Raw genomic sequence first — 17880 nt, 5'->3', positions numbered from 1 at the left:
ATATATGTTTGGTCCAAGTTAGACGTTTGTCAAGGTGAATACCTAAGTATTTTACGTCATGCTTTTGGGGCAAAGGATGTCCATTGAGGTTAACTTGTGGACATGTACCTCTTCTTAGAGTGAATGTAATTTGTGTGGATTTTGAGAGGTTTACTCTAATTCTCCAGAGTTTAAGCCATTCATTTGTTTTGTTCAGATGTAGTTGCAGTCTCTCTGATGCTATTATTGGGTTGCTATGAGAGGCCAAGAAAGCAGTATCATCTGCGAATGTTGCAAGCGTTAGGTTATTGCTTATTGGCAAGTCAGCCGTATATATCAGGTACAGAGTCGGTCCGAGCACACTACCCTGAGGTACACCAGATAGGATGGGGTAGAGTTTTGTATAGGCTTCACTATATTTTACCAGATATCTCCTTTCTGTAAGGTATGATTGAAGCAGTTTGAAGTAAGGGTAAGGTAAATTTTTCTTTAATTTGTACAGAAGTCCTGTATGCCACACCTTGTCAAAATCTTGAGAGGCGTCTAAAAAGGCTGCAGTACAGTATTGCTTGTTCTCGAGACTACTTCTTATTGTTGTGTATAGTCTGTGAACTTGTTCGATTGTACCATGTTGGTTACGAAACCGAATTGATGGTCAGGTATGAGACACTTTTCGTCCAATATTGGTTTAATTTTTCGTAGCAGAAGTTTTTCGAAGACCTTAGAGATGACTGGGAGTAGACTAATCGGTCGGTATGGGTTGACATCTTTTGGATCTTTACCAGGTTTTTGAATAAGTATAATCTGTGCCACTTTCCATTGAATAGGGAAGTAATGCAGACTAAGCATAGCATTGAAGATCATAGTGATTACTCTGTAACAGTCATTGGTTAGTTCCTGGAGGATCTTACCCGTTATGAGGTCGAATCTCGGAGCCTTATTGGGTTGTATCTCATTCTTTATTATCTGTTTTACTTCTTTAATATTAAACTTGGTGATTGGTAGTTCCATTTGATATGGAGCCTCAAGAAAATAATTAAATGGTTCTTCTTGTTCTAATGGCACTACTCTGTTAAATGGACTAAATACTGTAGAAAGATGTTCAGCGAATGTCTCAGATTTTTCTGTGTCTATTCTTGCCCATTTTTACCTTTGACATTTTTTAGATGAGGTATGGCGTCTTGTGGACCCTTTATCTTTCTCGTCGCCTTCCATAGAGAATAATTGGTGTCTTTGGAAGGAGTCAAATTTTCTAAGTAAGTTTGGATTCCCCTGTTTTTCTCTTCTTTTAATAGATTTTTAAGTCTTCTGGTAATTCTGTTTTGGTAATTTTCTACGGGTGAGAAATTTTACGCCTGAAAGATGTACTACCATAACGGAACTAGCAAAAATTCTCGAGGATTATGCCTTTAACAAGAAAAACGTTAATGGCGAAGACTATAAAGAGTAGTCTAAAGTCATGTAGAATACTACAGCAAAAGTGGTACAAGAAAAATATTTTACGGAGTACGGCATAAAAATGTTCTCTCTTATGATATTATATACGATAATAAAAAGTACTTAGTTACGTTTATAAACCATTAATGTTATTTTTGTATATGTTATTTGACTGAAAAGAAATCTGACGTCTTCTTCTTCTTCTTCTTCCTACTTTATAAATGGGCTTAATGCCTGTTTTACTTCGGTTTTTAGCCTCAATTCACGTTGTCTGACCATCTTTTCCTCGGTCGACCCAATGATCTTCTTCCAATTGGCGATTTGTCTCTTGCTGTTCGTACTATTCTATTTTCTGTCATTCTTTTGATGTGTTGATTCCATTTCACTTTTCTTCTTTTGGTCAACGCGTTTATTTCCTCTATACCACATCTCACTCGTACTTTCTCACTTCTTACTCTGTCTCTTAGAGTTTGGTTTGTTATTTTTCGTAAGACTTTCATTTCTGTTGTTTCCAGTAGTCTTTGTGTTTTCGCCGTATCTGCTCTTGTTTCCGCTGTGTACGTCATTATCGGTCTTATTGTTGATTTATATATCCTGGTTTTCGTTTCCGTTGTGAGGTATTTGTTTCTCCAGATTGTGTTGTTGAGACATCCTGCTGCTCTGTTTGCCATGTTCACTTGTTTTTGTACTTCTTCTTCCACTTTTACGTAGCTTGACAGTTTTATTCCCAAGTATTCAGTTTTCATCACTTGTTCTATTATTTTGTTATTTACGACTAGTTTACATCGTCTCGGTTCCGCTGATATCGTTTTAGTTTTCTCTGTTGAGATCTCCATGTTGTATATGAGCGCCGTATCTTCGAATTCTTTAATTAATCTTTGTAGGTCATTTTCATTTTCGGCTGTTATTATGGCGTCGTCGGCGTAGCATATTATCCTTATTTCCTTTTCTCCCATTCTATATCCTCTTCTTTTTTTAACTTTCTTTATGATTTCATCCATTATCAGATTAAATATTAATGGGCTCAGCGAATCTCCTTGTCTAATGCCAGTTTCATATTTGATAGGTTATCAATAATCTGACATAATAGAGAAATTTAAAGAATATATCGATAGGGTCACTTCTAAATTTATTGTAAAAATTGAACGGAGATGGTGTAATAATGGAGGTGAATACTCATCAAAAGCTTTTAAAATATCTACAGACAATTATGTTTTAGATTATGTTTAAAGGTAGAAACAAAGAACTAGAAGTAGTCTCTTATGCTGATGCAGATTTTGCAAACAATCGAACTGACGGAGAAAGTATTAGTGGTTACGCTATAAGGCTTAACAATAATGTTGTTTTGTTGACAATCTAAGGAGCAAAGTGTAGAGTTACTATCTAGAGTAGAGGCCAAATATATGGCATGCTTTACAGAAACTTGGTCTTTATTCAGATATTAGAAAAGATTTTTAAAGCTATGTATAATATATTTGTGTATGAAGATAATCAATCTTGCATTAATATGGCTTCTACATTGGAATCAAAAGGAACCAAATACATTGATTTTATTCATTTTATCAGAGATTGTTTGGAAAAGGCACTCATTGCTTTAAAGTATGTACCGTCTGATCAACAACAAGCTGATATTTTTACAAAATCGTTCTCAAAAGCTAAATTCACCTGTTTTTAGGGAAATTTTTAATGTCGTTGAGTTGTAATAGTTTTGTAGATAACCTAATATAGAATTGCAGAAGGGTGTTGGTATTGCAATTCCATTTTTGACGTTTTTAGTATTAAGAGTTGGCACACCTATGAATGACAGGTGTGTTAAGAAGTCAACAAGTAGTTTATATTGTAACTAGGGATTATTTTTATAATAAAAACGTTTATATTTGTCAACGTATTCCTAGAGACAATTCATGTCAAAACAAAAAATAATGATGTATAAGTTTGAGTTTTCGTAGAAGAAAATATTAAGACTTGATATGAATATTCTTGATTGTTTATAATGTATCCTAAAAATATTCAAGTCATCTGTTTTTCTAGATCTTTGTCCTCAAAACTTCCAAAATTCCTCGTTTTTCACTGTTTCCACAATGTTTGTTTTTAAATCACCTTATGCCAAAGTCCTCCTTGAAACATCTGACCCTAATTGTACAATAGGGCACATTTTGCACCCTTAAAAAGGGGCGGCAGTTTCTCAAGCCCCTCCCCGCCACTTATCGGCCACAACAATCAGGCGTTCGATTTCAAATATCCATCGTCTTGCTAAATTAAGTATTTCGACTCATTTTTAAAACAAATAGATTTATTAATAGGAAATTGGGTTTATTGAATCGGGCTAGTAAAAATAAAAGTGATATCACGTTGTGCTCTGAACTTTACTGACCGGTCTACAAGTGCCTTGTTGCCAATTCTTAAGAGACCTATGCTCATGAATAAGTATACGTATATGTTGTATGGTTACGCAAAACTACTGAAATAAAGATTTAGACAGTTGAACCCTGGAGACATAAAAAAATTAAATTGATAATTATTGTAATTCTCATCTCTGAATTAAAGAAATATGCAAAAGGGCTAGAAAACAGTCTCTGTTTTACTTATATAGGCACCAAGTGGCATCAGTAAATCTGAAAAGCGGCCAAATAACAGAATCTGTCCTATTGTCCATTCTGTTCAGTAACTATTCAGAATACATATTTTAAAAGCAATATAACATACAAAGGTAGGAATAAAAATAAATGGTAAGCATCTAATCAATGTAAGATACGCTCACGACACAGCGGTTTTAGCAGGTAGCAAAAGACTTCCAAATTACCACGTCTCCTAACCCCCCAAAAAATTAATACGACTAAAACCAAGATCGTAGTCATAGGCTAAAATTACAACTTGCAAACAAACACAACTTTGTAAGAGAAGCCAATAGAACAAGTGAACAGATTCAAATAGTTGATCTGTTGGATAAGAGATAAAATAGACCAGGTCTAGAAATAAGAACAAGAATATAAAGATCAAGACCTCGCTAAGTGACTGCAGTCTCAGTTTAACAACTAGATTTTTCAAATTCCGCGTGTACTCTGTCTTGTACATGGGCTACACAGAAACTGACCATGGACAGTGTTCCTGAATAAAATTCTTCATTGTACAAGACTCAATTCACATGCTCTTCTGAAAACAGCAAAAAAATCGCACACAGTTCATCTAAATTGTTGCTAATCTCCAATAATGGACACAGCATTTAAAAAAGAAAAATTATCTGTGATGCATTGATAGGACTCATTCACCATGTAGAATTGTAGAAGGCAATTGATATAAGCTTCAGTTGAATAAAGACGATTGAAGAGTCTTGTTACGAGATCTTGATGGTAGAAATTGATATTCCTATTTTTATTATTTCTTCTTGAGTCTAGATCTAATGAGGATTTCAAAATAGGTTAATTTTAACATATATTGTACTCCGCTGAAGAAGATCTTGTTCTCATATTAATAGATTTGATACACCAAGCATCGTTTTGCATAAAGAAAAAGAAAGACACGCATTGTTTTGATTTTTTTAGTGAATCATGAAGAGGTTTATAATTGGGATCAATCCCAATTGAAGAGCGTTCAAATTATCAACTGAGCGAATATTTCTAGTTTTAATATTGTTCTGAAGCTATTTTCTTGTGGCATGTTAATACAATTTAGAATTTTTACTGCGAATAAGCCATAATTTTACTTTAAAATAACATTATTTTGATGTTTCCATTTCGGAAATCGTTCTCAAACTACAAATTTGTATTTTATATAGTAAATTCTAGTTATAATGCTCTCTATACTTAATCCCTTACTTCTGAACAGTACTTCTAAACACTAGCTGAACAGTGTAGTCCCTAGGTACTTTATTTCCCTTATTTGTTCAATGCTAACTCCATCGACTTCAAGTTTGCATCTCATTGGTACTTTACTGATTACTATTGCTTGAGTTAAAATCATGATGTTAAATTCTTTTGTTTTTGTATTAAATCTGCGAACTAGTCCTTGAAGGCTATTTTCACTTTGAGTTATCAAAATTTCATCGTCTCCTAACATAGACGATGTTTTAATTTCATTAAATTAATTTCATTAATTTATAAGTGATGGATTCGACCGTTCCTTGATGGGAATTCATTTTATCTAACAATAAAACACTGAAAACATTTGTTTCAAACCTGGATCCTAACCAAGTCAAATATGAATAAACTAGCCACAACAGAAAGAGCAATGGCAAGAGTAATATTAGGTATACGACTGTAAGATAAAAAGAGGAACGACTGGGTAAGATCAAACAAAAAGTTGAGGATATCACAACCAAAATTGCCAAACTCAAATGGAGCTTCGCAGGTTACACTGCTGAACAGAAAGACCAACGTTGGAACGCCACAATACATCATTGGAGACCTTTCAAAGGTAGACGACCAAGAGGACACACACAACACAGATGAGATGGATGGACGACATAAAAAAAATATCAGGAACAAATTGGAAGTATGTTGCTCAGGATCGAGATCGATGGACGAAATTGGGAGAGGCCTATGTCCAAAAATGAACGAGAGAAGGCTAAAAAGAAGAAACTGGTGACTTAAGACCGATGTGATTCTCTTGAACGCCCCTTGAAATTGAACAGAACTGGAGCCGGATATATTTGTTTTTTTTATGGATCCAACATACGTTAGAAAGGGAGTGAGCAAGCTCTTATATTTCTTTGATACCGTCCCAACTATTCGGCGGAATTATACAGTGCCCAGGAGTACTTAGTCTTCTTCTTTTTCGAATTTTTCCCACTATGAATTCGCTGTTTTAACCCCCCACAGTTTTCTATCCTCCCAGTCACATCCTCTGAGATCTCTCTCCATCATAGCATTCCTATATATATCTTCCATCTCAAAGCTGATCTTCCCCTTCGTCTTCTTCCTGGATGTTAATATTCCATTACTCTTTTTGGCCATCTAGGGGCTGACATTCTTTGAACATGACCGTACCATAGGTCTCTGTTTTCCAATTTTTTTTGTTATTGTACAATCTACTTCCATCCAGTTCAATATTTTCTCAGTCCTTATTATGTCCCTTCTGGTAATTTAAAGACATCTCATAAAGTCCAGTTCGACTGTTCTTATTTTATTTCGTATTGTTGTTGTCATCGGTCATACTTTCACTCCGTATAGAGTAATGTTTGCCACGGTGCTGTACAAGATTCTGGTTTGTTTTCTTTAATGGAATGTACAATCTCTATCCTAAATATTGAAAAGTCTGGCAAATTTTGATAGTCTCGTCTTCTAAGCTTAAGCTTAGATCTGCAACCTATTCTTTTATACACAGGTATTCCGTCTTAACCATATTTATCATAAGGCTCCATGATTTGTCCCCTTTTTTTAAATTGTTTTGTTCGAAAATTATCTGATCGTTTAGGAAAAGTAGTTAGTGCAATATATTTCCATGTATTGGTATCATCCCATCGTCCCTCAGTATAAATATTTGTGTGGCATATGTCCTATTCTACCAAGAGGCTTTGAAGATTCCAAAGTCAAAGCGGAGAAAGGCTAATAAGAGAGCTTATACGACTTTTCTACAATCTTAACATAGGAGATTTAAAGGACTATGTCTAAAAATGTACAGAAATACCAAATTAGTTATACAGATATTGTTGCTTTAGTGGTCTAAATAACTAATGTAGTAGCAAAGTATTTTTCGAAGTATCTAATGCTATTAATATAATGCACAGAGGAAATCATGTTTAAACTAGTATCCTAAACACTATCAAAAAAAAAAAACAAAACCGAGACTACCGGCGCTATGCACTATTTTTGTCCAAGACTGTAGAACATAGAATCGTCTATCTATCGTCTTTTCGGCCTTGAACAGCGTGAACTATTGTGTCGAAATGTTGAATAATACCATTAATTAAAATTCTGTCGCCAACAACTGCAAAACTTGGTTCCCATATCAATTACCGTAATGTAAGCAAGTTAGGAGTACTATTTCTTGCAATAAAAACCCCATAAAAACTATTTTACTGTTTTATAACAGAATTATTTCATTAACTAAACATGTTAATAAAATACTAACTAACCTATCAATATTATGTCGGAATATGAATATAGAAATCGTAGGCCCGCAACAACAAAATGAACATAGGAAACTGTCTAATAATAGCAGATACTATTAGCAATCTGGCTAAAACAAAGAAGGGAAATGAAAGTAAATAGCAACATACAGGGAATACAATACTCAGAACATTGTAAGACAATAAGGAAAACATTAAAAATACAATGAAAAACTGGTAGAAAATGAAATCCAAAACAGAAAAAACTATAAGAAAACAAGAAAAGCATTAATCTCTGACAAACGAAAATACTAGAGTTACAGACAAAAATTAAATAATACAACGCGTGATTAAATTCTACAGCGAACTATGCAAAGCCCCTGAAACACTTGAAGAAGCAATCAGTAACCAAGAAGATGTACCAGAAATTCTTCCGGAAGAAGTAGAAATTTATAGATGTTCAGTATTGCTTTTAGATATGTTTTACTAAGGTCCGTTTTCGTCAAGACACTAAATAAGAGTTTTAATTAAAGGAACTGTATCATAAGCCTTCTCCAGATCTATAAATACCAGATGCGTAGGGAGGTTTCGAGCTGTTCGTTTTTCAATTACTTGTTGAAGGGTAAATGTGTTGTCCATTCACGATCTTCCTGCTCTGAAGCCGCTTTGTTCTTCAATTTCTTTATACTCCTCTTCTAATCTTCTTTTCAATATACGACCATATAACCTTCCCAGCGAGCTAGTTACGCTAATGCCTCTATAATTTCCGCATTCTTTTATGTCTCCCTTTTTCAAAAATACAAAACCTAAAAATATAACAATTTTTTTAAACTGAGTCTTTTCGTTATTACAAGTAATATGCGTCACTATTATTCAATTCAATGATAATTTATTTCCATCATTAAAGTGGGAGTGCTCAATCTTCTTATGGATTCTTCAACTTTGATCACTTTGGCGATTTTTTTTGTCAGTACTCTTTGATAATACTAGATACTTCTTTTTTAATTACCTCAATTAGCTTCTTATCAAATTCAGGAAATTAAGTATTTGCAAGACTTTGTGGATTGTGCAATGGGTCGAGGTAAAGTTATCGATGAGAAATTTTGTTCAATCATTATTAGATTTTTTAATTCTGGAAAATCCAATTAGAAAATCGCGAATATGTTGCAATTGTAACGCTATAGTGTAAGAAATATAGTCAGAAGATACAAAACTATAGGTTCGGTCGTCACAAAACCTAGAAATGTACGAAAAAGTAAAATAACCGAAGCAGATCGAAGGGCACTAGGACGCATTATAGTGAAAAATCGACGAGCAAATTATATGGAGTTAAGCGTTTTATGGAGTGAAGTTATTGGAAGACACGTTTCTAGATCAACATGTCACCGAAAGGCCCACAAATTAGGATTTGGTACTTACAAAGTAAGTTTCATAGTTGAAAAAATTAGTACGAATTGTTTTTAATAAATTTTATTTTATTGTAGCCTAAGAAAAAGTCTCTTTTAATATTACAACAAAAGAAAAATAGACTAAGATGGTCAAAAGAGCATAAAGATTGAACTCAGTCGCAATGAGATTCAATACAATGGAGTGATGAGTCCAGATTTGCAGTGTGTGTTGGAGACAGTAGGATGTCATTCGCAGGGAAAATGAAGCTTTTCATCACTACTGTCTGAAAAGAAAAGTCAAATTTCCTGCATCTGTCATGATCTGGTGTAGCATGTTGTCTAAAGGTGTTGGAAAATTACATTTTATCGATGGGATTGTAAACACGGACAAATATTTGAATATTTTAGAAAAATTACTTTTACCTATTACGGAACACCGCTTAACATCATCGGAAGATTTTGTCTTTCAACAGGACGGGGCAGGTTGTCATACCTCAAAAAAGAGTTTAAAATGGATTGAAGACCATAAAGCGTTGAGAAAACATCCTGCCAGGTCCGTCAACGAATTGAAGGAAAAATTGCAAGAAATATGGGATTCGTTTACATTGAATTTTGTCAGAACTTGGTAAAAACTATGCCTCGAAGAATAGTGGATGTCATTAAAAATGAAGGGGATGTAACTCAGTGGTAAACTTTCACATTTTTTTTTTGTTAATTCATTACGTTATAAAATATTTTCTATAATTCGGAAATTCAACTTCTAAAATTTACGCTGCGCTTTTTTTTCTCTAAAATTTAATTTTCTTATCAATCTAACAAGTTGGGCCAACTGATATGGGAAGGGGCTCGTATATGTAACAGCTCTTCATCAGGCCTGGTGTACGTCTACGCTCTTCACTCGCTCCTCCTGAAAATACTTTTTTTGCATGTCTGTTTGTGGACATCCTGTTTCTTTTTTATTATTACCATTGTAGGTATTTGATTGCTTCTGTAGCAATGGTATATTGTGGTTTTCAATAGTTTTATAAGTGAATCATCTACAGGTATTGACATTTTGTAGTTGCATCGCGTCTTGCGATGATAGGGTTCATTTTGAACTATTTTGTATACGGTTAAAAGTAAAGTTGCTTGTACCAGCAGTTTTTTTATCGGAGCCGAATTTCTTATGTAGCTTTTTATACACTGCTGTGTATAAAAAGTATACACTACTTGCTGTGTTTCAGCAATTAAATGCATTCGAATCTTCTTTACGGGTACTTTTTTCAGAAACTACATTCTCACCGGCACCGGCACTGACACTGACCCTTTCTATAAAATTAGTCTTGATATTGTAAGCAATATTTTCGACTAGATTGTCCCACGGACGCCATATCACTATTAAAAATAATTAAATTTCAAGAACCTGTGTTATACTTACCCACTCTAGAATATTCTGTAACCTACTTTAGAATATTGTGACATTTTTTGTAGTTTATTTGTAATAATTGTTAATGTAATTTTTAACTTATAACTTTTTAATAACTAAAACCATTGTAATTTCCATTGATTTACATCTGTATGTTACTGCACAATCATTACAACTGAAGTAGTGCAGAAATACTGCACAAAACGTTTTCTATTAAAAGATTTAAATAGTATTTTCATTTTTTCTTTCTCCTTGACCGATAACCTCAATTACAATGAGATTTTCATCTCACTTACTTTGTGTTTTTAAATTTATGTTCAGCTGGTTCCTAAAAAAACCTGATACGACTCTTAGTAAGATTTGATCATTTTGAACAGTGTATTTGATTGGTCTGACATTATATTATATTTATTATGAGAGACAAATAATAAAATAAACAAACAAACAAACAATTGATTACATATGTTAATTCATAAATTGTGATAATTATTAAGGTCTAAATTTTGATATTATTTTGAATTCCTGCATTTTATAAAGAGTAAATAAGCAGAATAATAGCCAATCTCTATATGAAACAAGTAGCCAAGATTCGAGTAGACAATCAATTATCCGATGAAGTCCCAATACAAAGAGGAATACGACAAGGTTGCATACTCTCGCCTTTGCTGTTTGCGTACTCTGAACATCTATTTCGAGAAGGAGAAACAACTGATGGCGTGATTGTTAACGGTGAAGTAATAAATAATCTAAGATATGCAGACGAGACTGTCCTTGTTGCGGATAGTGCTGAAGGATTACAAAGACTGATAGATCAAGTATTTAACATCGGTAGAAAATGGAATGAAACTTAATAATAAGAAGACGAAAATTATGATCATAAGCAAAAAGATACAGATGCAAAGTTTATGCCAGACACTGAGGTATTGGATAGGACAGAAAAAATAACATACCTATGATGCAACATCACAGACAGCTGGGATCACTCATACGCGATTAAATGTAGGATCGAAAAAGCAAGGAGTGCCTTCCAACAGATGAAGAAAGTTCTCTGCAATTTAACCTTGAACTTACATCTCCGACTCAAAATCCTTAATTGTTATGTGTTTCTGTTCTTATGTATGGAGCAGAGGCATGGACACTCACTGATGCGTCTTGCAGACGGTTGAAGTCTTTCGAGATATGGTGCTATCGTCGCATGCTCAGAATATCATATGTACATCATATAACTAACGACGCAGAAATGCAACGTTTACAAAAAAAACCTGAAGTCTTGAAATCCATTAAAGAAAGAAAGTTAGCATACTTCGGACATATAGTGAGAAATAAAAATAAATACAGAATCCTACTATTGATATTAGAAGGGGAAATAGAAGGAAATAGAGGACCAGGACGCCGCCGAATATTCTGGCATAAGAATTTGAGACAGTGGACAGGTATGACAACCACAGACCTGTTTCGAACAGCTGCTAATAAAATACGATGGGCCATTGTGGTAGCCAACATCCATAGAGGATAGGCACTAACAGAAGAGAAGATATAAGCAGAACTATAGTTTTTCGATTAGTAAAAAATGGGGGGAACAAGAAACTCTCGAAAGAAAGCGAGGGTCTCGAGGTTGGAACACCAAAACTATACTAAATTTAGGTATGTAAAAATAAAATTAATATTTTGTAATATCTCCATCAGCATTAATAATAGCTTGTACTCTTTGGTCTATCTGCGTGAAAGGAACTATTAAATTGTCTTCTTCAGAGAGTAATTACTATTTAAATGGGAATAAGCCACAATTAGCGACAGTTGTCAATCTATCAAATAGACATTTAAATTCAACGGAGAATTTAATACTGTCAAAGGGTCTAAACTTTGCTGTTACTTAGCCATCCATTCCAAAATTAGACATAATAAGCTCAGTGGAAAAAATATCTCAATGTTTACCAACCCACGAGGTTTGTATTTTGAGAACGATTTCCGAAGTCCAAATTGAAACGTCAAAAAACGTACTTTAACCTTTAATTGTGGCTTATTCCCATTTAAATAGTAATTACTTTAAAATGCCACAAGAAAATAGCTTCAGAACAATTCTTCAGAGAGCTCTTCCCAAACCTGTTGTATACCGTGCGACAGCTCTTCAGCAGTTTGAGGTATAAAATTACGCCGATACAACCGTTCTATAATAACCCCCACACATTCTCGATTGGGTTTAAATCTGGACTGTAGCTGGGCCATGGTAAGGTTTCGATGTTGTTATTCTGGAGCCACTGGTTTATTATATTTGCAGTGTGAACAGAACAATTATCTTGTTGGAGGATAAAATTATTTTCTGGATACAAGTTTTCTACACTGGAAAACATGATGTTTTCTATAATATTCAGATAAGTCTGCCCAACAAACCCGCCATCAATACGTCATACTATTTCCAGTCCTCTAGATGGAATCCATCCTCATACATTGGCGCTTAAATGACCAGCTGCTCGATATCTATCAACGTATAGAGGATAAAATCTATTATTATTTGTTCTTTACACCCCATTTGCCTTTTTTAGGAGATTGAAAAATTTTCTCATCTGTAAATATTACCCTGTCCCAAAAATCTTGATTTTGTAGCTGATGGTTTAAAGTAAATAAGTCTTGATTGCTTCTGTTGTGGTGTAAGAGCTTGTCTTTTGCTGCAGTTCGGTAGAATAACTAAAACGCGATGCTTTAATTCTGCGCCAAGTTGTTGTCTTTCTTCCCGGAAATTGTGACATATTCTTGCAGTTTTCGCATCTTCAAAAGGATTCTCTTCTAATCTCTCCAAAAGCTTACGATCTTCATGAGCGGTAGATATTTTTGGTTTTCCAGAACCTTGCTTTCTTTCGAGAGTTTCTTGTTCTCTTCATCTTTTATTAATATTAAAAACTGTTGTTCTGTGTTCTGTTTACGTTAAAATGGTTCGCTACGGCAAATAGCGATCAACCATCTTCTAATTTCGTTACAATTCTTGCTTTTAGTTCTTTGCTAGCATTTGAGGATGTCATTTTTGAGATTGAACAGAATAAGTTATCTGACAAATTTGAAGATTTGGCAGTGACAGTAACAGTATGTAAACAATAAGTATTTATCCCTCAAGATACACTGCTCAATTTTTTATAAAATACGCTTTAAAAGTCGTATTAGTTTTTTTAGGAATCAGCTGTACATATAAATGCCATTAAGTTTTTATATTAATTACTATTTAAATGGGAATAAGCCACAATTAAAGGTTAAAATACGTTTATTGACGTTTCAATTTCCACTTCGGAAATCGTTCTCAAAATACAAACATTAGTAAATTAAACAATCAACAAAATTTGTTTAATTTACTAATGTTTGTATTATGAGAACGATTTCCGAAGTGGAAATTGAAACGTCAATAAACGTATTTTAACCTTTAATTGTGGCTTATTCCCATTTAAATAGTAATTAATTTAAAATGCCACAAGAAAATAGCTTCAGAACAATATTAAGTTTTTATATCATAACTAATGCTATTATAGTCATGTATTCACGGATAGTATCATTTTTCCTCTATTCTTATTTGATTTTAATATATATTAACATTTTTTCTTCTGTTTTTACTAATTTTAAATCTTCCTTATCATTGGATACGCAAAATAAATTTTAAAATACTTTCATATTAGTATGTATATAGTATATTACATTAGTATTTTTATGGTAGGCTAATATATTCTCCTATAGGCATTATAATTAAATATAACTTGCCTTTATCCTATTTATACTATCTGTATTTAAAAAAAAATCATTTTCATTGAAAATGTTTCACACAATTCGTTGAATTCCTTAATACATTATAAGTTTGGCAACGTCGCTACCACTGCGCATCAGTTCACAATACCGGCTTTGTTGTGGTTCTTTCCTGGATCGTTGTGTATAGTCGACCAGCGCAAGATCCAACTCAGCATCATAACAACAAGTGCCATAACCGAACTGGCCAACTATAAAGAGTAAAGTTGCCGCTGAATCAAAACACAACTAAAGAACCTCGCGCGGCAACTTACCCATGTGTTTCACTTTTGAAAAGTTGGCTCTGCCGCTCGAGACACAACCGACTAGACCTCGTCGCGGTTATTTCATCTTTTAGTGCAGCATCCGCTGGACCACTGTGATCGGTAAATATTAAAGTGCGATGACATTTTAGACTTCGCGACAAAAGGACGACATTATAGTTTTTGACCATGGGTGGGCCGAGCACCCCTAAACTTTTCAGTTTATTCACCCTTTTTGTGTTTAGTTTTTTGCTGGTCGGGAATTTGCATCAAATTTCTGCTGATTCAAAGGTAAGTTCACTTTGACTTGTGGTAACCTTTCGTTTTGCTGGTGAAGTTACATTCCGGAATGTAGAATATGTAGGTATGCAATTGCCGCATAGTTTAAAATTTTTTCAATGAATGTTAACTGTGTTAATACATTAATGTTTTTTATGTAATAAAACGTTTTATATTCTTGAAATTGCGTAAAACAGTTATCTATGTTTATTTTTATGTCCAGTTTTTAGAAGGTTTGATAAATTTAATTAAAAGATTGTAAATTGGATGCAGTATTTGTTTTTGAGTGAGCAACAAAATTTGTCGTGCGATCTTATTTTGTTATATTCTATTTTTTATTATTTTTATTTAAAAAAAGTTTCTATTCAGCTTTACATTATATAAAAATACTTCTGCCTTGTGTTGAAACTATTATATAGTTTTATACTATTTTCTCATTACTACAAGAAAATTGTATAAAATACTTTTTATTTTGCGATTATTTGCGAATTTCTTGTTTATTTTTGCATTTTTATCGAGGAAAACAATATTTTGATTTCCGTTATAATTTGCTATAATATTTTAATATAATATTTTCTAAAGTGCTCGGCATTGCAGCCATAGCAAAAATCAACTTTCATAACAAATAAGTCGAAAACAAGTAACTTGACTTTGTATTTCGTTTTTGCCTAGAGAACGTGCGTTTATTGGCTCACTTACTTGTTTCCAATATGCAAGGAAAGCTGTCAGTGCATGAGTTGAGTTTTATACAATGGTATACAAAAATTAACAAATACTTTTAAATATAATTTCGAATTATGTAGTTGTATTTTCTTTGAAATTAATGTTTATTTGTATATTATATTTTTTAATGAATGACAGCACCACACAAACGTTAGCAAACATTTGCTAACGTTTGCCAATATATGTTTGGCACAGTTTGTCAAAAACAAGAATTCGCGAATTTGAGTAAGTTTTTAAACATTTGCCATCGTTCCGTCTTATTTGTATAAAATGGCTCTGAGAAGAGAAGTTATATATGTGCGACTAGTTTTTTAATCATGTCTGGGTTAATAAAAAACGAGCATATAGAAAAAAGAAATCGTAGATTTTGGATGTCAAATTTTTAAAAAAGGAGAACTTCAATAGCACTTATAAATGATCTAAGAATGGAAGAAAGAAGTGGATTCTTTAAAAAAATTTCTCGCATGTCACAAGAAGACTTTCAATAGGGTAATGGATCCAAATATGAGACCCTTTTTTTTAAACCTCTTGGAAATCCTAAAGTTTATGGATTCAAGAAATCTGAAATTAGATAAATCGCTGATATTTAACGATATTATACTGCAACAGGTTCAAAACTAATTTTAAACTAACTTTTTTTTACCAATAAATTAATTTTTTTATGATTTCAAAATTCCTGTCTTAAAAAAGGTGTCTTGACCATGTGGTATCCTATATATACCACGTTATACAGTCTATAAAGGTGATACAAATTATTTTAACGCATTGTTTTGGAAATGAGCTGTATTAATACATGAGCAAATACACGGTAAAGATTAAAACACGTTAGCAAAAAATTAATTAGGTACACAATAAAACTTTGATTACTATTACATTTTTTTTAGCGATTTTTAGCAAAAAAATTACTTTTTTTTGGTTTTTAACAGAAATTGTTCTCACTGCTTGCACAAAAAGTTGTCATCTGCCCCACAATCCTCATGAGCCCATCAGCAACATCTTCTGTATTGTCTCCATTGCTCCCCCTTTATCAGACGAATTCACAAAAAAGGAATTTTGCATCAATATCCTCCATATCGTCGCTGCTGTCTTGGATAGAAAACTTATCATCTCCTTCATCGATCATTTCACTAATATAATGTTTTCCTTTGATTTGGTTTGATTTAGGTTTCACCCGGCTAGTTTTCCCTTTCCTGTTGGAACTCCTTCACCCATGCCTCCACCTAAACCATTTTTTCTGTCTATTTTCCTATTTCTTTGAGTACTTTTCTTGTTTCCAGGCTTCATAGGATTTTGGCATTATATTAAATTTTTGTGAACAACTGTTTCTTGGCTACAGAAGCTCACAGAGCTACAGAGGTCTCTCTGGTTAGAGGGGTCATTGGAGGCTAATCGTGGAAGCGGGACTATGTCTTCTGGGCTGACGATACCTTGCCCAGAACCGGTACAGGATGGTTGTGGTCCACAACACTGTGATTCGCTGTGGCACCAAGTGTAGATTGTTTTAAACTTATTGTATAACTTATAGTAAACTTATAGTATAGCTACATGACTGGCATTCCATATTTCTGGTTTAATTTTGTAAAATTCAATTAATTCTAAACGTTTCTCTTTATCCCATTCCATTTTTTTTTGTAAAAAACAAATGAGTCTCTACTAATCACCGTCTACAACTAAATTTGAACATAGTAACATTGCTAAATTAATCTCTACCTAATCAAATGTTCAAAATGTCCTCCGTTGTTAATTTGACAGTATCCTGAACATTGGTAGAATGCGTCTATTACATTTCTCCGTGTTTCTCTAGAAATTAATATGGATTCATCGATAATTCTTTGCCTTAGCTCTGCAACACTTTTATAAATTCTACTTTTCAAGTATCCCCAATAAAAATAAACTTTATGATTCAAATCGGGTGAACGAGGAGGCCAATCAATACTACGTAATCTACCAATCCATCGTCCGGGAAATGTCTAAATAACGCCTAAAATTTACACCAAATGAGCTGGAGTTCCATCTTGTTGAAACCATCTCATTAAAATTGGCTCCAATGCATAATTATTATCATTTGTATAAAACTGTAATATACGGTCGAAGTCAGCTTCATTTAATTCTTGCAACAACTAAATTTTGTAGTGTTTAAATAAATTACAAATTCATTTAAACCCTACATGGAAAAAGTCCAAAATTAATGTCTCGAATATCTTCTCACTTTTAGTGGTTCTAGCACAGAGGTGCCACCTGCTTTGGTGGCGAAGAACTAAACAATAAAATTAATTGTTTTCTGTCCGCTGGCCTGTCGAAGTATGCAAAAAATCATTGTGCTCGAACCACTGAAAGTGGAAAGATATTGGAGACATTAGTTGGACTTTTTGTCAGCATGTTGGAGACATGCTCTTCAATTGGATCATGGATTAAATCATCAAAAACGTTAACAAATGAAGAGGATACAGAATGGGAAACAAACAAATAAAAATACTCGGTTACGCAGAAGACGCAATATTGATAGCCCAAGATGAAGATAGTCTGCAAAGACTGGTCCACAGATTTAACATAAGAGCAAAAGAATTTAATATGACAATCTCATCTCAGAAAACTAAA

The 17880-nt window shown here is 33.5% G+C and overlaps 1 protein-coding gene across 28 annotated transcripts in view; it reads left to right on the top strand.

Moving 5' to 3' along the window:
- The first annotated feature begins 14305 nt into the window (after positions 1–14305).
- Positions 14306–17880, top strand: part of trol (terribly reduced optic lobes) — a 1082793-nt gene continuing 1079218 nt past the window's right edge. For 26 of the 28 annotated variants that reach the window (XM_072534000.1, XM_072533999.1, XM_072534008.1 and 23 more), the window contains exon 1: positions 14306–14571. In XM_072534000.1, coding sequence (XP_072390101.1) covers positions 14470–14571 — 102 coding nt within the window. In that variant the 5' untranslated portion in view covers positions 14306–14469. The remainder of the gene's footprint in view (positions 14572–17880) is intronic. The other 2 variants (XM_072534018.1, XM_072534017.1) reach the window with 1 other exon arrangement.

This window comes from Diabrotica undecimpunctata, chromosome 6 (genome assembly GCF_040954645.1).
Source record: "Diabrotica undecimpunctata isolate CICGRU chromosome 6, icDiaUnde3, whole genome shotgun sequence".
Classification (NCBI taxonomy): domain Eukaryota; kingdom Metazoa; phylum Arthropoda; class Insecta; order Coleoptera; family Chrysomelidae; genus Diabrotica; species Diabrotica undecimpunctata.
Note: the sequence above shows the minus strand (reverse complement) of the source record. Positions and strands in the feature narration are given on the sequence as shown.